Source organism: Poecilia reticulata, chromosome 6 (genome assembly GCF_904066995.2).
Source record: "Poecilia reticulata chromosome 6, P_reticulata-male-v2, whole genome shotgun sequence".
NCBI classification, from domain to species: Eukaryota; Metazoa; Chordata; class Actinopteri; order Cyprinodontiformes; family Poeciliidae; genus Poecilia; species Poecilia reticulata.
The window spans coordinates 8,975,727-8,999,738 of record NC_088835.1 but is presented as its reverse complement, the minus strand read 5'-3'; the positions used below and the strand labels follow the sequence as shown (position 1 = coordinate 8,999,738).

At 40.7% G+C, this 24,012-nt stretch overlaps 1 protein-coding gene across 1 annotated transcript; it reads right to left on the bottom strand.

The window, feature by feature from the left end:
- Positions 1-14,028: 14,028 nt before the first annotated feature.
- On the bottom strand, positions 14,029-19,544 carry avpr1aa (arginine vasopressin receptor 1Aa). Its single transcript, XM_008411145.3, has 2 exons — positions 18,401-19,544; positions 14,029-16,520 (listed from the first exon to the last, which is right to left on the bottom strand). Exons 1-2 carry the CDS (start codon positions 19,350-19,352, stop codon positions 16,237-16,239), a joined length of 1,236 nt encoding a protein of 411 aa, XP_008409367.1. The 5' UTR covers positions 19,353-19,544; the 3' UTR covers positions 14,029-16,236.
- Between the last annotated feature and the right edge of the window lie 4,468 nt (positions 19,545-24,012).

The following is a 24,012-nucleotide window of genomic DNA, read 5'->3' as shown; positions in this document are numbered from 1 at the left end:
GGAATACATCATTGGATGAACATATCTGTCCAGAATACATTAGATTTTTATCAGACAGCTTGTATTTAAAAAAAAAAAAGAAGAAAAAAATCACTCTGAAATCACGTGTTGGAACGTCAAAGTCCCATAGCGATGATCGTGTTGCCCTTTGCCTCCTCTTGTTTTATAGTTTAATATTTCTTGTCACTCGTTTCAGAAAGTGAAACTCATATATACTGCTCAAAAAATAAAGGGAACACTTCAGTGTTCACTTAAATGTTAAAGTGTTCCCTTTATTTTTTTGAGCAGTGTATAATATTGTGTCATTACACACAGAGGGAAATATTTCAAGCCTTTATTTTTTTGTCATTTTGATGATTATGGTAGCTACGTCTCCGTTACAAATTTGCACAAAAATATGCGCAATTGCAGCATTTCCATTAAATTAGAAACGCAATTAAAGTCATGAGATGTCATTAAAAAACATGGCACACCATCGTCCTCATGCTAAGTCCTGTTGTCTTCGTCTTTCCCGGCAGCAGTGACATGCGGTTGTTGATCGCATTAAAAATATTTAGATATATTTCCACTGCAGTTTTGTTTTGATGCAGCTTATGAACCACCTCATTCCAAAGTTTCCTATAAAAAAAAACTATAAAATGACGAGTTTCCATTGAGCAAATTTATATTTTGAGATTTCATTGACAGTTAAATGAATGATTGAATGAAAACTCAGCTACATAGAAATGAACACAGTTTTTAGAACTTTGACATATTATCCTTAAACTGATATTGTTTCTTTGAGCTACAGTCGTATTTTTGAAGGAGACACACAAAAGACATTGGGAAGCAGTAACTGATAAAAGCACGAATCCTCTGTCAGGAAGAGAAAAAGACGCAACAAAAACGGAAGCAAAACTCAAAGAGTTTCTCTCCGCGTGGTTTCTAAGCGTGCTGCGCTCGAAACGTCTTCCTCAAAGCAAGCCGACAAATTCAACTTGTGAGGATCCAGTGTGGCAACCTTCATTGGCCTCGGCCAGCAGAGTGACGGCCCCAGAACTGCGGCAACGCTTCAGTCAAATCAAATCACGTGGCCGTTGGTATCCCTATTGTTGCTTATCAGAGCCACATTTTTCCAGTTCCAACTGGATTTTGGAGAAGTGTGCCTCGATTTGTTATACAATGCACAGTCAGCAGTCGAGCCGAACCGCACAAAGAGCCTCGAGGCTGCTTTCTATTCGCGGAGCTGAAGTGCAAGGCACTCTTTCGGATTTGAGGAAAAGAATCCAAAACGTTATTTTGTTGTTTTCAGGCCTGGAAACACGATGATTCAAATCCAACTCAAAGTTTTGCTGCTTGAAAACATTCAGTGAGAATCTCGTTTCTATTTTTGACCAGATTAGCCTGTAACTCACGGCGCTTTGATGCTGACATTAGTCGATGTGAGCATCAACAATCCAGTGATGTCAAAGAGTGATTTGATTTGACCTGAATATAACTGGGACTTTGTAAACGTGACACAAACTGCAAACGTGTCGCTGTGTAGCAGGGGATGAGAGAGGGCTCCGAATTCACAGTCAGTGGCTGAGTTCTTGGACTTTGGCTGGACCATTCAAACATTTGGAGACACAAAAAAAAAAACCTTTTCGCATTTTAGAAAATGAAAAGTGATTTATACTGTTTGATTAAAATCATATGCTGCTTCTGATACTTTTCAGCTACAGGGGGATGTGGAGGGTGATCAATAGAGTTGATTTTCACAAGGAAATATGATTTAATAAAAAATAGACTCTGTGTTTTTGCTTGGCAAACGACAAAAATGTGACTTCTGATAGTTTTCCTTTCAACAATCATTTCCTGCCACTCTTGTACCAAGGCCAGGTTTGATGGGTGGAGGATGAGGAGGGTCATCGCCCTTCCAACAGATTTTCCAGGGTTTGCATAGTAGCCAGCAGTTATTTACTTTTTGTGAAATAAAGTATTTTTAGGAGAATTTTTACAACGCGGTACTTTTACTTGAGGAATTTTATTATGAAGTAACACTACTCTTACTTGTGTAAAGTGTCTGAATACTATAGCCACTGCAAGTAACTTCACAGAATGAAGAACAAACTCATTTTAACCAAAAATTCACCAGACACAGACACACACCTACAGTTTTCATGAGTTTTATATAGAAAAAAAACTCATTTGGATTTTTTAATTTTTTTTTTTGCCTGATTTTGTTATTTTTTAATTATGTTACAAAATAAATTATTTTCATTTTGGTTCTTAAAATACAAAAAAAAAAAAAAAAAAAAATCCACATAACTACATAAAAACATGATTTTTTAAATCTGAAATGATTGTGTGATAGAGTAGCCTTTTTATACAAACACATTTTTACTCTTACTCAAGTCATTTCTTGGACGGCTATACTTTTTACTTTTACTTGAGTAAAAATATGCTGAAGTAGTGCTACTCTGATTGAGTCGGATCTTTTGGTTGCTCTACTCAGTCGACCTCTGCTCCGGAGCCACCACAGCGGATGATGATCGTTCTCTAATGATCTTCCTAATGATCGTTGGACGAGCTTCTTGTTTGCGTTCAATAACAACGATCATCTTCGCTCTTCACAAGGCAGCACGGCCATTAAATCAGAGAGTGCACTCATTAAACCGAGGCTTTCCAGTGACGGCGAGTGGTCTGATGATGGACTGCTGGCAGACTACAGCTGATCAATAATTTAAAGTTTGTCTGCGCAGACTTCCACTGACCCGATTACGCCCACGGCGCTGACACGGCGCGCAGAGACGAGGTTGATAAATACGTAGCAGGACTCCTTAGCGCTGCTCCGTAACAAATGAATCTGTGTGATATCAAAACTGAGACAGATTGGTGGTTGCTTTTCAGCTTCCGGAGCAACTGTAATGAAGAGTTTTCAGCAAAATCAGACCCTGGTCCGCTCGGTTCGGTCGTCAACAACATCCAGACTAATTCAGTTTGATGGAGTTTAAGTGTTTGACCTGTGCTGTCCGGCAGAGGCGCAAAAAGTGGGTATGCAGGGTATGCAACGCATAGGGGCGCAGCACCAGAGGGGGCGCCAAAACCCCGTCTGGAGGGGGCGGCGCGCCGATGATGTTTTCCCGTACATTGCGCGCCTTACGCTCCTTCACCTCGCGCACATAACGAGGTAAATGTAGCGAGTTTTACCCTTCACGTATCTTCGCCTCGGGGGGGGGGGGTGCGGCTGAGTGAGCGTCGCTCCTTCACCCTGACGTTCCTTCCCTCTGTCGGGGGAAGGGGGGGCGCCGATCTATGTTTTCGCATCCACCTGAATAATGTGTAGTTGCGCCACTGCTGTCCGGTCCGGTTGGCCTGATTTCACTTCATGCTCAGCTCAGAAGCAGGGGCATCATTATCACTGACCCCCCCACGAAGAGTCGCGCAGTGACTCTGAGCTTTCCGGGGCGGACGGAAACGGTGTAAGGTTTAGATGCGACTCTGGCGATGACGTTCACACTTCCAAAAGTTCAAACTTATGAGACCTGAAAGGTTAGCAGAGCCTGGTGTCTCTGCAAACTGAAACTTTGTGTCGGCTTGTCGCATACCAGTCTACTTGGTCTCTACGGAGACACGGTGGTCTGTTGAGAACAGGGAAATCTGGGAACTTTTTTATCACAGCAAAACTCCAATGAACTGAGATTCTTTGCAAGACACCAAATGCAAAACTAATTGAATTTATCTTAAAAGAAGAAATCTGACGTTTCCACTTTCATCAGTTCTGCGGTATTTTGTAGCTTCAGACGCTTCATCTGATGTTTTAGAGCAGGGAGCTCAAAGTCGGTCCCGGAGGGCCGACATCCTGCACGTTTTAGTTCTCTCCCTGCTGGTAGTAGCAACCTTTTCAGCATCTCAATGTTGTTCTTAGACCTTCTGATGAGCCATCATTTGATCCAGGTGCGTTAAACCAGGGAGAGAACTGAAACATGCAGGATGCCGGCCCTCGAGGACCCACTTTGGGGACCGCTGTTTTAGAGACTTGTGGTAAAAAAAAAATAAAAGTAAAACTTAAAGACTTTGCTTGTTACTCAAAACGAAGCAGACAAAAACATTAAGATGAACCATAAATCACATCCAGCGGGTTGTTTCTGCCGCATTGCATAATGCTGCAGGGTTAGTCAGCGATGACTAGATCTAATTTAACTCCGCTGGATTCAATCATCTTCTATTTTTGGTTCACTTCATGCACATTGCCACCCTTCACCTCTGCCTTCTTCTTCTTCTTTTTCTTCGTCGTCACATGATTACGACTTTGATGTTTGGGTCAAGCTTGCTTAAAAAATAAATAATAAAAAAAAATCTGTTGTCTTTTTTGGATGGATGCCTGTGTGTGGGTTTAATAAGCCGGGCCTGTCTGACCAACGACTGACTCACTCACACACACAGACACACAGATGGCTCCCACGCACACTCACAGGGGAGGATAGACAACCCGGAGGTGGCGGCGCGGTGTGTGTATGCGGAGGTTTACGTCTGTCCGGTAGCAAATGTGTGAGGCAGACAGTGAGGCGATTTATTAGACTTAATGTCAGGGTGAATTATGCCGGTTTTGTGTGCGTTTATGATGGAGGTTATGATAACGACTCTCACTGCAGGGCTTGTTTTCAGGGTGTCATCAGGAGTGAAATCTAATACCATCTGTTGCCACTAGAGGAGCTGCAGTCCATGTTTTCACAAAGGCAAACTGTTGCACCTCAAGTTACAGCTGAGAGAAATCTTTTTTTGGGGGGGGGTTTGCTTGTTTGGACAATTATTCCCTCTACTTTTCGATGCTGTGCAGCTGGAAGGACTTTTTTCTTTTCTTTTTTTTTTTTTTTTTTGCTTTCGGACAGTTGTTATGAAGTGAAGCCGTGGCAACAAGGTATTGTTTTTACAACTGGGAGCAGCTGCATTGCATCTCAAAAGCTAAAAATACTAAGAAGAAAAAAATCCCAAATCCTAGAGAAGTTGAAAAGGAGGCTTCATGGTTCAGATCCCTCACTCCATCGTTTCTAATTTGAATTATTTTTAATTATCTTTTGTTAACATATGACCCAAATATTAAATGCCATCAAAATGTTAATTCGTCCCAGAAAGTCGGTATAAAAGGTTAAACTTCTACATTACGTGGTTAAGCTTTATACGTCGTGACATATTTCATGTTATTAAAGCTGCGGTAGGTAGCTATTATTGCATTTTTGGCTTTACATATTTGTGAAAACTGTCACTATAATGACAATATTTAACACGAGACAGTAACCTGTGAAAAAATCAAGCTCTCTCCTCCCATGCTAGACAAAAATAGTTTATGTGAAACCTGCATATTGGCCAATCAAGTGGTCAAAAAAGTAGCTATTGGTACTATGACAAACTCTACTGGGTCTTTAACTGGAATCGTCAGAGGAAGAGAGATTTTCTAAAACACTTCTTGGGATTAAAAGTATACAAAAGTACTTAATTCCCACCATTTGATATGTTGATACATCTCTGAGCTTTTACTTTCACATTTTTTAAAAATCTTTTCACAGAATGCTTTTTGAGCCCTAACAAAGCTTTCAAGTCTGATCAGGAATTGTAAGTTCACATGTCATAACCATCAGCTGCACCAAAGAGGGATCAGAAAGTCAATCTATGAAAATGGTACGCAATGAAATACAGACAATGTACAAAAACGTTTTTTCTTTTTTTGTGAGATTGGATCTAGAATTGATCAAATTAGGGCTTTAATTGATCTGAACAGGAGCCGTGAACATTTTAAATCAAACCCTGTAGTTTGGTTCTTTGACCAGCAGATGGCACTGTCAATCTGAAAATCTCCTTGAGGACGATTCAGACTGAATCTGTGAAACCTTGCTTGAGTTACTGTTTATTTTTGCATTTTGCTATGGATGACCATGTTGCCCAAACTTCCTGAAAGAATGAGGGAAAAGAAAATTATCAATCAGAATGAATTTCTTCCACTGCCGCCGCGACAAATTGGTTTGCATATGAAGCTCCTGGAGACGTTTCTCCCCCGTCTGAGGGTCAAGATGGTGGTCAGACGCTCCACAGGAAGCCCCTGCCCAATTCATTTGTCTCTGTTGATTCTTTCCTCACTTTGTGGTAAACAACTGTTTTCCTTTGTTGAGCTGAGTTCACAGTCTGCTGGCAGGAGAGGAGCATGAAAGCACAGAGTGGGGGAAATGTTCAGGTTGTAAACATGTTTTTACATGTTTTTGAGACAATTCCTTTTTGGACATGTTGAGACACGCCAAAGATCTTTGTTTTATTTTGTTTTGACTTTTCTTGGGTTTTTGTTGTTTGTTTTTTTGTCTGAGAAGATCTGATATTGAATTTTAAAAAAATACAATTTAATCTGGGGGACTTCAGTCTCAGTTTGCACAACCCAACACATGCAGACCAAACACGCATTATATGACTGAATGCTTCACTTTCCTGCAAAACAAAACAAAAAAAGGAAAGAAAAAAAAGCAGGTCAGAAAAGGAAGTGCCTTTATTCATATTCTCGGGACTTTTCACAATTTATTATATTACAGCAGCAAGCTTCGACGTATTTCACAATACTGAACCAGGTGGTGCAGGCCACACTTTTCAGATTTGTAATACCATATATCATTTTATTTCCAGCTCACAATTGTGGGTTATGTTGCATTTCCCCATCAATAAAACCCAACTGATTGTGGCTTTGATGCAGGGGGTGTGGACACTTTTATAACTTGTGGCAGCCACACAGTTTTTATTTCATTTTACTGACTTGCCACAAGAGTAAAACGTCCCAATAACAAGCAAGAAGATTAATAACGGAGAAGGATTTGCAAATCCTTTGAAGCGAGAAGGGATTATTTAGTCTTTGCGTGAGGATGCCGCTCACGACCTCATCCATCAGCAGAAAATGTAAACCTGTTTGTGCTTCTCAGAAGGAAAACTCTTTCTTTCTTGTCTTCAAAAAAAAAAAAAAAATCATTTTACGAAATCTCCGATAAGCTGCTCTGCTTAAACATGCCTGTCTTGTAAAACTGTTTACATATTTGTACCTGTTTGTTTGAGGGCAGCAAAAAGTTCAGCTCTGACATTTCATTAATCACAGACACAATCTCAGTATTCGCTGCTAGGCAACAACTCGTGCCATCAACACACCGCTCTGCGCTCCCCGCTCGGCCTGTTTTCAGTCCGTTTTCACGTCAACAACTCGGCGAAATGTTTTGACTGAATTTTCATTCGAAATCCTTTCAATCAGGAAGCCCAATGACTCAGAGAGGCCCCCAGAAACATGGCCGACACGTCGCCGACACCTGCGTTGCGTGTTCCCGGTAATCACCCACTTATACAATGACGTCCAGAGGAAAAGGTCAGTGTGTCTGGCGGCCTCTCAGCCCGCCTCCCTGCCTCTGCCTCTGATTGAAACCGGGTCTGTGCATCGTAAGGCTCTCATCTGTAAGCTGACTTCAGGTGAGGTCACGCTGCGATCCGGCAGCGGATCAAAGCACACGTTTGATCAATTCGGCACCAGCGTGCGACCGAAGTCTCTTCCACGGGAAACGAGACCGCAAGAATTTGCGTGCAATTAAAACCCACTCAGTGTTTTGTTTTTTTAGCAAAGAACTGAAGTTAAAGGGATTTAAATAACTACACTGCAAGAGTGTTTGTCTAGTTACAAGAAAAGATATCTTAGTACACTTCAACTAAGACAAAACTGACTCACAAATAACTTTTCTTTTCAGCAGTATATTGGAGATCATAATTCCTTAATATTTATGATGCTATAACATTTCACTTATAACATGGGAATAATGTCTTGTTATAAGTGAAAAAAAAAATCTTGCCAGTAGATTTATCACTTTTTCATCAACATTACAAAATCGTTGACTTAAAACAGGCTCCTGCGTTTTGCTGAAAAGTTAGTTTTGTCTTATTTGAAGTGAGCTAAGACATTTGGTACAGAAACTAGATGAAAATACTTGGTAAGATTTTGTGTTTTTGTACAATCTTATATTGTTTCTTTGCCTTCTTACTTGTCCATTATCATCAAGAGTAGAAGAATTTGCAGGGGAAATATATTTAACCACAGTTCTGCCCGCACTCATCTGTAGACATGTTTTATAAATAAAAACAGATTTAACCAAACGACGCACATTCCTGAAGTGTTTTGTTTTTTTATCCCTAAAACCAACAAGCATCCGTTTCTCTTCACCACTTCCTGATAAGATTTGAGCGTTTTCTGACGGGGTGGTTCGCCGTTTGCCTCTCTCACCTCTACGTGACAGACAGGATGAAATCTGGACCCGTTTGTCTCAAGTTCAGTCAGACTGAGTGAAAAACAGTACAGCTAAAATAGCTCCCGCTTATGATGAATGCACAAATGTGCAAACAGGAACAGAGGTGATTCTTGAGGGCGCGTTTCAGCCCTGACTCGGCGAAACAGACAGGATGACGAGTGACTGGGAAGACGACCAGGAAGTAATTGATCTATTTTTTTTTTAACCAGCCACATCTAAAAGGTGACAGGTGTCGTCATGTTTGTTGTGTCCCATACTTTATTTAATCCTAATTTTATAAACAGGAACACCTAAGGTTTGTTTTTTTATGACAAACTTCTGAGGTTTTCACTGAGGAGATTTTTTTTAATATATATATTGAAATTGAATTATACAATAATTGCTTGTGGCCAATAAAATGATTGAGGGATATTAAGGTGGTTGAATATACGTGTGTTAAATTACCGTTTTTAATATTTGTAATTTATTATAAGAGGTGTGGAGGTATTACCATTCACTTCCAGCCCTTCCGGCTACACAGACCACGTTTGAGTCTCACATCAAAAGACGGCCTCATGTTTTATTCCATCTCTTTTTCCGTCTTTCTTCGCCGCGGAGGTGATTGTGTTCTTCCTCCGAAGGGAAGCAGTAAAGCACAGGTTCGCCACGGTTCCTGACGAGGGGTCATGGACCAGATTACAGGTTTTAAAAATCCACCGCTCCGTCCCTTGATGACCTCAGCAACAATCTCCATGATGAGACCCCCCCCTGCTGCTAGGAAACAATTACTTACAGACCCTGAGCTGACAGAGGAAAGATGGCGACAGCCACAGCCACTGGACAATAACACACACAGTTTCCAGGATGCAAATCAGTTTTGTCATAAAATATGGTTCAATGCAGAAGTTTCAAGCTTAGCATTTGTTTACACATCAAGAAGTTTGACACTTTCGTAACGTGGCTTCATCTTCGGAGATTGACGGCTGCTTGTCTGGGAGTTTTTTTTTTTTTTTTGTCTTGTTCTTGTTTTGTGACAATGTGTTCTGTAAGACTGAGGTGAGACGAAACATCAGCAAACTAAGTAGCTGTAAGATAAGATAAGATTGATCCCCGAAGAGGGGGGATTTGTTTGTCCCAGCATAGTACGCAACCAAAAAAATGTGTAAATAAATAAATTATAATTATAATAAGCATACAACAATAAATAACAATTAGCAGTGATAGTCTTAAGGACACACACATATAAACACTCAGTATATTCCTAAAGATATGCCCAAAATTTAAATATAACATTAACATATATTCAATATTAGCAATCCTGACTTGGTACACAAAACTGAACTGAGTTGAGCTGTTTATACTTTAATGCAAAACGGGTTCATAGTCTGAATTAAAGCCCCTTTAATACCAAAATGATCCCTGGGTTAGTGTTAACTGCTTTCATTTAAGACATAATCCACCGGAAATGTTAAGAAAAATTTGTGCAACGTGCAAAGAGTAACTTGGGTTACAAAATATAGCTGAGAGCAAAAGAGTCTTTGAAGGAAACTAGAAAGAAATTGCCATGAGGATCTTGAACTTTAAAGAAAAGCAAAATATAATGTTTTATGGAAGATCGATCTTGCTAAAAATTGCATCAGCCGCTTCTGACGGTCGGTTTTCATCTACAAACCATGTAAAAAAAAAAAAGAAAAGAAGAACCAAACAACTTATTTATCAATGCTGTTATCCAATCATCCTTCTGACCGGCTGCTTTTATGTAATGTGTGAAGTATCAAAAACAATATTTTATCTTCTTCCGTATTTTGGAGGACAGTAGTTTTGGATTGGCTCGTTCGCATTGGCTGAGCGACCCCGCGGGGCCGATTAGCCGTCACAATAACAAACTGAGGTATGTGTTATTTTCAAATGCAACAGAGGGAGAACAATGGAGCAGGAAGACGGAAGCTGCGTGTAGTGGAGACGCTGAAAGAGCCTCATGTTGTCTGTCTCCTTTACCGCCGACCAACCGCGGCTGAATTAAGACGAGGCGTCGCGAGCGTCTCGCGCTTTGTGGCATCTGTTGTTAACCAACTTTGAAAACGGTCACCTGCCTTCCTGAAAGCTTCCTTCGGTTCCTCGCCTGCTTGCTTCAGTTTCAGAGAATACGACACTTAGGGAGTTTTGAAAAGAGTTGTTTTTGTCAAAAATAATCACAGCTTCTGCTTGTTCAAGTCAAGCCAATTTGTCTGTGGAAGTAACGCACCTTGTTGTTGCTCCTATGGCGGCCTTTACACCATTTGGTAAAGGCTAGCTTAGAAACCGATTCTCCTTCCTGATGTGTTGATTGAGAGTTTCCTTCACCCTGAAGCACCTTCCTTGGGGGGGAGGGGAGGGATTTATGTTTCCGCATCCACCTGAATAATGTGTAGTTGCGCTGAACCCACTGATTCTTCACAGCAGACAGCCGCTCCCCTCTTGCAGGTACTGCGTACCCCCGCTAAATCTTTTAGGGATACGCGGTACCCTGCCGTACCGCCTACCTTCACCCCTGCTTATGAAGTAAATGACCGTTCTTCTTCTTATCCAGTAAAAAGTGTTTACTGCACATTCTTGCGACTGGCAGCTGCTGTCAATTTCCGCCGTAAAAGTTACACAATAAAATGACAAGTTTGGTTTGCATCCTTGTAAAGTCGACCGTTCAGGACTTTACGACCATTTTAAATTAACAAAATAAAAGCAATAGCAGATACCGACTGTGTGTTTATAGACAAACTTTACAGGAGTTAACGTGAATATAGATTGTGAGCTATAAACATATTATAAAACACACAAAAAAAACTCTTCCAAGATATTTTTTCTTTCACCTTACCATCGTTTGCTACGTTATATTGGCATATAATAACACCAATAAAACACATGACAAAATGTGACAAAGTACCGTCCAGATTGCTAGACTGATTGATTCAACCTGCAGAACCCGGTTGCTGCTGACGCCTGTTTCTGCCGCAGGATCCGATTCGTCTCGGCAGATTCGTCTTTCTTCATCTACGAGTGCGCAGAAGGATCAAGAGACATTTGGATGAAAGTGATTTTCTTATCTTTTATACCGAAGGATAGCTAAGTTGAAATGGAAAAGTGATGCAACAACAGGATTACTTCTTTCCTAAAAGAAACTAGTAGTTTTTATTTTATTATTGATATCTCACAGAAAGAAAAAAAAAAACTAGTGTTGGCATTGTGAATGGAAAAAACAGGGGTGTGTAGATTTTAAAAAAAAAAGGAACTTTACTGGTCATCTTACTGGTTTTATGAGTTTTAAGAAAAGGTACATATATTTTCCACCTTGCAGCTACTCAAATACTTGCCCAGGTCATCCAGGCATGACGCCAATTACAAATTGTTCTTCTAGGTCACAGGTGTCAAACTCAAGGCCCGGGGGCCAAATCTGGCCCGCCGTAGCTTTTTATGTGGCCCTCTGGACTCCAAATTACATCAATGAGTCCTTCCAGTTTTTCACAAATCTGCAAAAATCACACAAAGTCAACAAATTTCCACATTTTTGTCCTGATTTTACTGCTAATTTTCTCAAAATTGCTCAAAAACATTGAATCCGTAACTGATGCAGCGAGTGATAGTCACATTTATCATACATTAGCGTAAATACTGTAAAAAAAACAATTATAAATATTTCTTAATTTTCACCACAAAATCTGTCATTTTGATTGCAAAAATAAACACTAAAATAATCACAAATCCTGGAGGAACAGCTATTTATTGATATTTTAACAGTTTTATTGGTTTTATCAATAGATTCTGGTGCAACCAGCCCTTTAAGAACATTCAGATTTTTGATTCGGCCCAAAATAAAAATTAGTTTGACACCACTGTTCTAGGTGATGCTGTAAGCTGGAGATGTGAGAGACGTCCACCATACTTTAGAGCACTTCTCTGTTTCTGCGCTGCTGTGAATGTGAATAGAGCAGATCACAGTTTGATCTCAGCTGACGTTTGTTTTACTCTCCGTTTTATTGCAGTCAATCATAAGTGCTGCATTTGAGGGACTTGCGGATTTAACTGTTTGAAAAAAGACTCGGAGCTGTGTTTTAGAGGGTCACAAGGTGAGAACCACAAAGTCTAACGTGTGAAATGAGGTCTTGAGGTATTCTGAGGGAAGTTGGGAGGAGAGAGTCAATGTGAACAAACTGTTTTGAAACCAAGTGTCGGCGTAACATGTGGGTGGTGGAGCAATTTTTTCCTTCACAGTCTGAAAAATGCTTTTTGAATCAGATAAGGATGTTATGAAATTAATGCAATTATCTGGATTAAGTCATATTTCTGCTTCACTGTAAATATTCCATTTTAGAGAGAGGTGGAGGACATTTTCACGAGCAAGACCAACGGAAATATTTGACTGGATAACAGTCTCACGAAGCATCCAATTTGGATTAGAAATAATAAAATTCACTTCGCCGTTGTCTTGCAAAGTCCTCAGTGATGGAGCTCGTAGAAATTTATGAAAACACTGAAAGCAAGCCAAAAATTTTTATTTTTTTTTGCTTTATTGCGGGTCAAATAAGCTACATCTCAGCACGTCAATAAATAAAAGTATTGGATATCACCAGGTTTGGAGTTCTTTGCATATTTTTGATGACATCCTTTGGTCAATATTTCTTTGAGAGGATTTTAGATGTTGAAATCAGTCCAGTTTTTAAAAAAACAACACTGTTAGCCTTCAGAAAGGCATCCTAGTTGGTGATTTGTGGTGCAAAATAACAGAGACTCCTCCCTGAAACTTTCAGTAGGAGTGGAAAAACTTTAGCGTGGCTCGCCATTAAAGTATTAAACAACACATGTAGAGAAAACGTAAGAAAAATTAAGAGGAAGAAAAGTGTATTGGAGAGATAATCTTTAAAGACATTTTCGAGATTTAAACATTAACAAGAAGGTTTATTTTACCGTAACCCAGTATGTGTTTTAGTTTGGCTGTTATTTTTGAATTTTTGTCTTTTCAAACTACAGTAATATAAAATCTAGGAAGTAAAACCCCATTATCTTTTGTCTCCTTTCCCCGACTTTGATTAGGCTAATTTCTTGGCGGAAAATTGGCTAGCATCTCCTCATTTGATCAACTTCACAGGAAGGAAAAGACGTTAGCATCTCAGCCTGTGAGAACTGTGAGAAACTACAACTTGTGGTGTGAACAGTTTAGTTTTACAAGTAAAAGATGAATATTTGCGAGGGAGTTTTAAAAGGTCCATCACTTTATACTTAATCATTTATTTATTGGTCATATAATGTTCCACTGATATGTGGGGCTTCGGTAAGTTAAGTCAAACAAATGCGTCTGAAAGCAAGGATGTTTTTAAAATACAGACTTAAATGTCCAGAGACATTAAAGCCTCTGGACAGATTGCATAGCAATCTGTTGCTTTAGCAATCTGTGCTAAATCCACAGATTGCTTTTCTACACAAAACGCCAACAGCGTTATTGAGGCGTTCATGCTTGTTCTAAACCTACCCTCATGGAGTATTTGGAGGGTTTTGTTGTCACCGTTTTCTGAAAAGACCTCTGTTTTATCTGGACTTCCTATTCACACTATTTTCAATGAAAAGGTTGCGTAACACTAGATATTGGCACGATGCAAGCGCTCAGATTGGCTAGAGATATAAGTTCAGAAATTGTGTTATTCCAACACAAACAACAGACAGATTTCTGTGGCTGTGCAGCAACTGCATAAAACAAACAGTGAAACCTCCAGTGTTATGACTATGAAAACAGGCAACAAAGTCATTAGTGCTCATTACATCAGTGTGTGTATTTCAGCATAAATCTCTTCTTTTAAGATGTGAGCACAAAGCCATTACAGACAGATTTACATATATTACTTCTATTTACAGATATTCAAGTGCCTTTTTATTTACAAGTATACATTAGGCTACACTTTCAGGACACATACGTATGCACACACACAAAGTAATATATATACAACTTTGATTAATTACACGTTTGTTGGACTCCGTGGTTGTGGTCTGAGGGTCGTTAAAATGCCGTAAATCATATTTAAAGTGCAGGAAATTCTTTTTGTCTTGTGTGCAAACAAAGCCAAAAACACAGACCCCCCAATGGTGCAGGATGTCAGAAAAAAAAAAAAAAAACTCGGGAAGTGAGCTGACGTGTTTTGTGAGGAATGTGTGAGCTGCTCCTTGACATTCTGTGAAAGTCATGGGAACGGTGCGCAAAGGGTGGGTCGCCATCCCAGAGCGGTCAGGATCACCTACAGTCCGTGTCCCCGCCGGCTCCGTGTGTTTCTGCCTCAGAACTGAGAGCCATTATTTGAGAGAGGAGAGCCTGCCGCAACATGAAACAACTCCTTAGACCTTCATATTAAAAACGAATGTTAAAATTTTTTTATTTTTTTTTTCCTGTTAATGCTTTTATGTTCAGTCAAAGGGTTGGTTTTATTCACATTTTTACATAAACCGCTGAAATGTGGTTGCAAGAAAAAAGAGAGAGAGAGAGAGTAAAAAAGCAAAAACAAAATGGAAATTCAAACACAAAGGATGTGGTGGCTGCGTCGGTTACTTAGAGACCAGAGGGCTGCTTTTACCCATAAACACCTTCAGGCCGCAGTGACTTTTATCTCTTGTGAACGCTCAGAAAAGGAAGAGAGTCGGGCAGCTCTGCTGGGAGACCCAGACACCAGCGACAGCATCAAGATAGCTGAATGTTTTTGAGAGTGGGGAGCTAATAACAGGGCAGCATGTTACTGTAAAAAAATTGTTTACGTCTGGAAACAAGCATAAAAAAATTGTATGCTCTGCCCTCAGGTTGTATGTTTTTAATATTTCCAATTAGCGACTTGAATGTCAGGATGTAATTTTACAAGATGGCTGCCATTTGAGCCTTTTAATCAAATATTTCCATAAAATGTTACCCATTTTCATGCCTTTCGTTAACTTTATATCACATGACCATATGTTTTGGACTTTGGTAGCACAGCTTTAAAGTAACAATATGTGGCAAATTCTGAAACTGAGGACTTTTCTGTTTGTGAATGTCAAATCAGTCGTCAACTGGAGATAAAGGAGATAAAGTTGTGAGTCACAGACTGAGAGGCTGTCGTCTTACAGATTAGCATTAGCTTCTGCTTATTTTTATCCATGGGTTTAGCAGTTTAGCATTAGCTTCTGCAATTTTTCTGTTTAGTGGTTTAGCATTAGCTTCTGCAATTTTTTTATGTTTGGATTCGTACAAGCGTAAAATTTTTTTCATGTACTTAGCGGTTTAGCGTTAGCTTCCACTAATTTGTTGTGTATTGCAGTTTAGCAATAGCTTCTGCTGATTTTTTCATGTTTGGTTTGGCGCTAGCTTCCAGAAATTTTGCTTATGTGTTCTGCAGTTTATCAATAGCTTCTACTAATTTTTTCATGTGTTTGGTTTAGCGCTGACATCTGCAGTTATTTTCTTTTCGATGGGTTCATCAGTTTAGCTCTATAGCAAAGTATTCAACTGTGACAAATCTTGGTAGTTTTAGTGCAAAATTAAATTTTCTTTGATCACCATGGTGACCGTCTTGAATTTTTCAGGGGCTAACATTTTCTTTCTTTTAAATATATCCAGCTCCCTCGGGAATATCTGTGCCCCAGCTAGGTTCTCGTGTTAGCATGTGAAAGATTTAGCTGAAATATTCAATTATCTGCTGCACCAGAATGTTCACAGGCGGTTTGAAGTGGTGACGCAAAAACTACATCCCCTCCTTTCACAATGTACTTCTGATGAATACATATTAGAACTTATATAAACAAGATTTAGTACGCACATGGGACTGAGCAAAAAGTTTATATATATACTCTTATTTACATTGTTTAGCTCCATTTTCACCATGCAGGATGCTTTCTTGTCCCTTAGGATTTCTAAGTCTGTGGGACTTTTTGTCCTAATCATGCATGCCCACAGATGAGCTCACTCTGCATGTGTTTCTTGGTGCCGCCGGCTGTTTTACTCTGTCTGAACTGACGTTTTCGGGGAGTTGTCCAGCTCCCTCCAGTTGCCGGTGCTGCCTGTCGGGCTCCGGTTGGTGATCCTGGTCAGCAGCGTCGTCCTGCGGACGCTGCTGTCCGAGTCCTCCTTGTAGTCGGCGCTCAGCTTGCAGCAGCAGCAGGAGAAGCAGTGCACGAAATCCTGCAGGAGGTGGCCACTGAAGATCATGTATATCCACGGGTTGCAGCAGCTGTTGAGACTGGCGAGGAGCGCAGACAGAGTCACTGCTGTGTTCTCAGAATCTGCAGAACAGACAGTTAAGGGGAGGGAGGGAAGGAGTGATTAATCCATGAAACATCTGGGGATATGCAGAAGTCTCCCTGTAGATGAAGTTCATCTGGTGCCACATTGCGAGGGTGTAGTAAAAACAACAGGCTTTAATGAGCTGCAGCATGCATTTCTATACGTGAAACTTTCTTTTTCATTCTGTATAGAATGGCTCCTAGTGTAACCCTTTAAATGGTAATGATACAGTTACATTCATAGTTGTTTTTGTTAGAATTAGAGACCTTTATTTTAACATTAACACAAATTTTATGGTACCTGGGAATCAAGTCCAACTGGAATAGAAATATCCTTTATTGACTCAGTGGGGAAATTCAGGTGTACCAACTGTTTATTCACACAAGGATAAAAAAAATGTAAAAATAAGAATAAGAGACTGCTAAGTAAGGGTAAGATTACAAATGTATGCTCTTATTAAAAGAAATGTTCAGCTGAGTGGAGAAATTTACCACATCAGCTGATTTTTGGTGTAAATGTAGTTGAAATTCATTAACTCAGAATATCAGGTTTTACCTTCTAATGTACTGTCCCCCCTCCTTTATTATCAGGCCCTAATTTGAAGTTACATCACAAGAACATACCTGAATAAAACTACTTAAATTTTGTCCTGTTTTTTTTTTGTTTTTTTTTCAGAGCTAGATGATCATTAACCCCCCCGCCCTCCATCTGGCCTCTCAGACAAAAACCTGAGAGGCCAGATGGGGCCATGATTTCACAATTACTTTCCTTGGCAGTTGCTTCTAAACAATAAACGGATGTTTGCAAACGCTGCATTCTAAATAGCCTCTGAAGCGCCCTTCAGAAGCCTAATCATGCATGTCCACAGCCACTTGGGCTTTTGAGCCCAAGTGGCTCTGAGGTGTTTCAATTTATTGGGTTTTGAGGAAAGTAACCAGTTCATAAGGAATTTCTTCAAAAACGTAACAGCAAAAGCAATTTTCTAAATTTTTACCTGCAGCAACGGAAATCTTTGAATTTGATGCATGAAATGCACTTATGCTGATTGGGCACCAAACTGGCTTCAGCCCAGAGCCCCCACTACGTCTTAGATCCGGCCCTGTAAACCTCATCCCATGAATTTAAAACTGAACAAAAATGTATTTTAAAAGCAATGACTTTAATGTAACATTTATATGTGAAAAAAGTCATTATTATCTGTTAAACTCATTTGATCATTTCAATACAATAAATAAACAAATAATTTTACTTGTGCATTTTTAAATGCATAACTGAAACATAAAATTATTGTTCAAAATTGGATTTTATTATGCATTAAAGTCATATAGTTGTGATTCAGTATTTAACAAACTATTTCATATTTCCCATGCTCATATAAATCATAAGATAAAAAGAATCACCACTATGACTTAAATAGTTCATTTGCGCAGCAGCTTGAACTGATCAGTTTGACCCCGCCCACTTATTTTGATTGGCAAAATCATGACAAGCTGCAACCAGCTTATCATGAAATCATTTTTTTTAAAAGATTGCAATAATTGAATACACTATGCCTTTGACATTATTTTCACATTTAATCATTACAATATATATATATATATATATATATATATATATATATATATATACCACTAAATTGTGGGCCTGGATGGTATTGTTGAAAGACTGATCACACTCATATTTACTGAACGTGAAGTGGCTTGTTCTCAATCATCGAGTGTTGCATCTTTAACAACGCACACGCTTCGTTTTCACACATTTTTACGCTGTTTTCCTGAGTAATTCCGTGCGTAAAAAGCTGAGCACAAACGGACTTTCCGAGCGCAGTTTTGGAACCGATTCACTGCCGAGAAATTCCTCCCGCCGAGTTTCGACTCACCGTCCCACTGGAAGTTTCGGTCCCACACCGACCACATCTGCACCGTGAAAAACGGCGCCCAGCAGACGATGTACGCCAGAACGATCACGAAAGTCATCTTGACCGTCCTGAGCTTCGCCCTGGAGATCATCATGATGCTGCTGACCGACGACTTCCCGATCAAGCCGCTCTTGCCCGCCGCCCCGGCCACCGTCTTCTTCTTCTTGTACTTGATGTTCCTCCAGATGGTGCGGCAGATGAAGCCGTAGCACAGGATGAGGATGACCACCGGCACCAGGAAGATGCCCACGGTCATCCAGGTGACGTACGCCTTGGAGCCCCACGGCTCCACGAAGTGCGCCCAGCAGTCGTACACATCGGAGCCGTTCTGGATCTCGCTCAGGGAGAAGATGAAGTACTGCGGGACGCTCAGCACCAGGCTGCACATCCACGTGGAGACGATCATCACGTAGGAGCGCTTGGTGGGCTGCTGGAGGGTCTTGAGCGGGTGGCAGATGGCGATGTAGCGGTCCAGGGTCATCATCACCATCATGTAGGTGGAGGCGAACATGCCCATCACCTGGAGGTGCTTCACCACGCGGCAGAGGAAGTCCGAGCCGTAGAAGCGGAAGGTGATCTCCCAGCAGAGCTGCGGCAGCACCTGGAAGAAGGCGACCACCAGGTCGGCCAGGCTCAGGTGCTTGATGAACAGATGCATGCGGGACGTCTTCTTCTTGGTGTTGTACATGGCCAGCAACACGCTCACGTTCCCGATCACCGCGACGACGAAGGTGATGCTCAGGACCATGATCTCGATCTGGGCCACGTCCTCGTTGCGCGCGAACGGGTCGGATCCGTTCGGGTGGACGGTGCCGTTCGAAGGGGTTCCCATGGTCGGGTCGCCGACGAGGCTGGAAGCCAGCAGGGACTGGTTGCCTCCGCTCAGGAGAGGCGCGTCGGATGTAGTGCGCATGGTGGCACTGCCACTCCGTGCGCCCTCTGCAGATCCGGTGCCAGAGGGGCCGCGCGGCGCCTCTCTGGTCCGTATATGGAGCTACCTGTTGCTCACACAGGGGTGGAGGGGGGCGGAAGGCGGTGCTGTGTGGCTGCTGGCCGCAGCGGTGGCTTTTTAAAGTCGAGTCAGATTTCAGTGCGTAAAAGAAAAAAAAAAAAACAACAAAAGAAACGCATGCGCTTCAAAAAAAAAATTAAACTCTCTCCTTGGGAGAAGTCAGCCCTCCTTAATCTGGTGGTTACATAAACTACAACAATTTGGTTGGAAGTGAGATTCATCATTGAATATTAAAATAGATGAATTTGGGAATGACTGTGCTCAGTTGGTTCTACCAGCTGGTTTTACGCAATTTGCGCAGCAGCAGCTACTTCCAATCACTACCACACGTTTAGAGAACTGCTGTGAAATTATTGGTTTCAGTCAAATATCAGTATTATTTTAAAAGCTTGAACCACACACAAAAGCACATTATGTAAGTATTTTTAAAAAAAACACACAGCCTGTTCCCCAGGATTCACTAACTGAAGGCTTTTGTCTCTTGAACTTTTTCCACATTTTCTCACGTTGCAACTGTGTGTTTTATTGATTTATTTCTTTTTGTGTGTGCTAGGCCAAGACATAACCAGGAAGTAAAACATCACTCTGTATAACATGGGCACCACAGGATGATGCTGCCACCTTCGTGCTTCATTGAGTTGACATGCTGTGCTATTGTTCTGCTGCAAATATTTTTTCTGCATGTCACCCAAAAGCTCTCCAGTGCATGGAAGCTTGTGCCGCACCCCTTTGCATTGTCACTGAATATGCAACGCACATTCATGAAACACATCAGACCGACTGCAGAGGCGGTTGTTGAGTAGGGCAGTTACCCAGGGCGGCATTGGAAAAGGCTCGGGGCGCCCAAGAATTAGAAAATAAAAAACACGTCCCACGTGGACAAATTGATTTTCTCTTATCGTTGCTAGTATTTTTCGTGAGCGGAGCTCATCCGCATCCACATTAAGAGACGTGTCTCATCTTTTGCACTACGAGTTCAGGCTCCTTCCATCGGGACGGTGATTATTTGTCATCCTCAAATGTAAAACCAAGGGGTATCAGAGCAGGTTTCGTTCCTTTTGTCATAAGCTTCCAAAGTTTGATTTAGCTTATAGTTTCAGGCGAAGCTTAGTGCAAACCTAAGACTGTTTACCCCGAGTGAGCAGAAACAGCACTTGCGTCTGAAACGTGAAACGGAGCAGAGCCCTCAGCCTGCAAGCAGTTAGTTTTAACGACATTCAAATGAGCTGAATTGTTTCTTTGTTTGTAAATCTGTGCAACGCCGCAGCACATTTCTAGTTCCCCCCTAATGAGGCTCAGATTTGAGTTCTGGTTGTCGGCCACCGGTTTTGTTTGTGGTTGAAAATGTGGCAGATGTTACATGTAATCCAGGAGGGAAAAGTTAATAAAGTACATTTTTTGATAACATGTTTAACTGGTTTTGTTTTGATGTTTGGACGTGAAAAGAGATGTAAACCAGTTATAAAATTTAAGAATTTTTGATCCGAACTAGTGGGAAAATGACAAAATGTGACTTTAGTATATAATAATCCAAGATGAAAAGGCAGAAACAGAAAAAATGCACCAATACGCCTCCTGTTGTTCACTGTAAAAATTACTTGGTTAAATCTTGGTATCTCAAATGTGAACCGTTGATTTAACGCGACAGTGTTTCTCACTTCAGCTTTCAGCCGGAAAATTGGGTCAAAGTGACTTTTGTCTGACATAGAAGTGACCGAAGAGAAATTGAAAAAAATAATCCATAACCTGGATTACATGGGGGGAGAAAAAAACATCCTAATATTTTTGTTAAAATGGATTATTTTATTTTTAGTTCATTTCTTTTTACAAAATGCATAAAGGCCAAATCTTAACTAGACTAATTCCCTTCAAATATATCCAAGTCTAAAGAAAATTATCAATGTTTTCCAGTTTTTATTGAAATCCACTAAAAACAACAAATGGACTAATCCAACTCATGCCTAATGTATCACAATATGACCGCAGTGTTTAATAAAACATTCAATGATATTCTAAGTTGTTAGCTGCTCAACTTTACTCACAATTGGATTTTTGAACAGAAAAAAATCAGTAACTATGTCAATTCATATAGTTATGAATTATAATCTATTGCAATATCTCTTTAAATCCAAAACTGTCTCGACGGCAAGATAAATTCCGTTTTGGAGGTTTTTACTATTTAATAGACGTCTTTAGAGAGGAATAGCAGTGATGATGTCTGCCTTTATCAAAAATCCACACATAAAACTTAGCTAGGCTAAGAGGGAGAGATTATCTCCTATAAAAGCTAAAAGACAGACTTTACTGAAAACAACAAAAAAACTAAACAGTGACTTGAAGCGACGGCGGAAGCAAAAATGATGAGAATTCATTCGGAGCGACGCCTCCGTCCCGCTTCACTCCTGGAGAAATGTTTCTGTTTATTGTCCTCGTCAAAAGCAATGAAACTGAATTTCCGTCCACGCCTGCGCCATCGTCTTGTTTGACCCATAAAGGAGGAGATGAGCAGAATTTGGTTTACGGCGTTCCTGACATCCGCTTAAATTCCCTCGTTTCTGCTGACGAAACACAGACCTCACAGCAGAACTGCTTTAAAAATCTGATTCTTTGTCAAATCAGTCAATTGAATTGTGATGTTGATGTTATTACGCACTGAAACTAAAGGACTTTGCTTTTATGATGCTGGTGTGTTTGAGTTTTGGGTTTAGTTTCGTTCTTTTCATTCTTTGTGCATTTTTTAGTTTATTAGTGTTAATCCTTTTTTCCTTTAGTTGTTGCACACTTCTCCGTGTTTCTTCCCTCAACCTGCCAGTTTGCTCCCAGCTCTTTGGCCATTTTCCACTGGATTCTGCTGTTGCCTTGTACAATTTCATCATTTCTCGTGGAAAATAGACGACACGAACCTGGTTGTCCCTCGTAACATTAACTATTTATCATCTTATTCATACAATAAAAGATACTTAGTTGTTTTTCTTCAAGGCCTGCGTTTTGAATCTCATCCTGGAGTCTTTCTGTGTGACGTTTGTATGAACTCTCTGGGTTCTCCTGCCTCCTCTTACAGTACAAAAACGTGACTCTTAGTTTAATTAGTCCCTCTGAAGCCTCCTTAGGTTTGTTTGTGGTGAAACCTCAGCAAGACATTCAGCTCATCATGGCTCCATGTGAAAAACAAAACAAAACAAATAATTTAGCTTTTTGGGGGTTGGGGGGGACTGTGAATCCCTCTGTGCTCAATGGGACATTTGGAAGTTTAGAAATGCCAGTGGAAACATTACTCTTGGTATGATTTGCAAAAGTAAGACTTTTAGTAAAAGTTTTCCTGTTTTTTTACTCAGTCCAGTGATGGATGTTGGACAAAAGCTGTACCTGAGTCTGGCAGAGCGTTTGCTTTTTTATCTGCAACATCTGGAATGGTAAATTCCTCCAGAGGAGTTGCAGGACTAATAAATAAATCGAAATTTTTTGTTGCATGTTTTTGACTTTTTTGCTTCTTTTTTATGTACAAAAATAAGTTGTTTTATTGAGATATTATACCACAAACCACAATACTTATGTGGTATACTTAGATTCAGAAAAATAGTGCAAAATAGTGCAAATCACTTTTATCAGAAAATATTGCTATTTATACTGTCCGCATTGCCAGTAATGCATCTGGTGGAGAGATAAGAGCAGAAACTGTAAAAAATTCAGGAAGAACGCATTACTTTGTGAACTACTCAGTGAAGAACCCAAACAAGCTCAAGAGACCAATTAACAACACCATCACTGTATCCTGCCGCGCTGCCTGCACTTTCCCGTCCACGGTTCTGTTACTGTACGAGCAACTTCCCAGCGCCACCGTGTTGACCAGCGCTGCCTCCGCTTCCAAGTGACGCCTCACATAAACTGAATGTTACAGTTTCCATCCCTAAAGCCATCGACTGCCTCCCGGCTGCGGTTTCCGGCCGACCCATGTGCTGATAGCGCGGATGGATCTGCTCTCTTTCATTTCCGATTGGCCCTCGCAAGCGACAGCGAGCTCCTGTCGCTAAGTTCATCTGGCTTATCGGGTAAAGTTTTCTAGTGAGTCTTTTCCGTCTGCTAAAATCAAGTCCTCCTCACGCTGGAGAGCTTGTTGTGGGAGCGCATGGTTTATCCTGGGGGGGTTCAAGGACACCGCAGCAGATGTCTTCCGTCACGCTGGAAGGAGCCACTTTTAACCCTCGTCTCCTGTTTTTCCAACATGTCCACTGGAGAGGTCCTGAGCTATTATTGCAGCTCCGGGCTTTATTTATTTAATTAATGAATTACTTTATTTATTTCAGCAACTGCAGAACAAGAGCACTCTGCTCTCCATCCTCAGCTGTGCGCCGGGATCCGGTGAGGATCCGGAATCACAGGAATTTATGCTGCATCTGCATCAGCCTCCATCAAAGTTTTCGCTCACACGTTTAGGCACAGATTGTTCAAAGGAATTTATTCTGCTAGGAAAAGAAAAAGAAAATGCTTTGTAAGTGTAAGTCGTAATGTAAAAGCCATAATGCTGCAGTGAAAGAGTGCAAAATGTGCAAATTACTAGAAA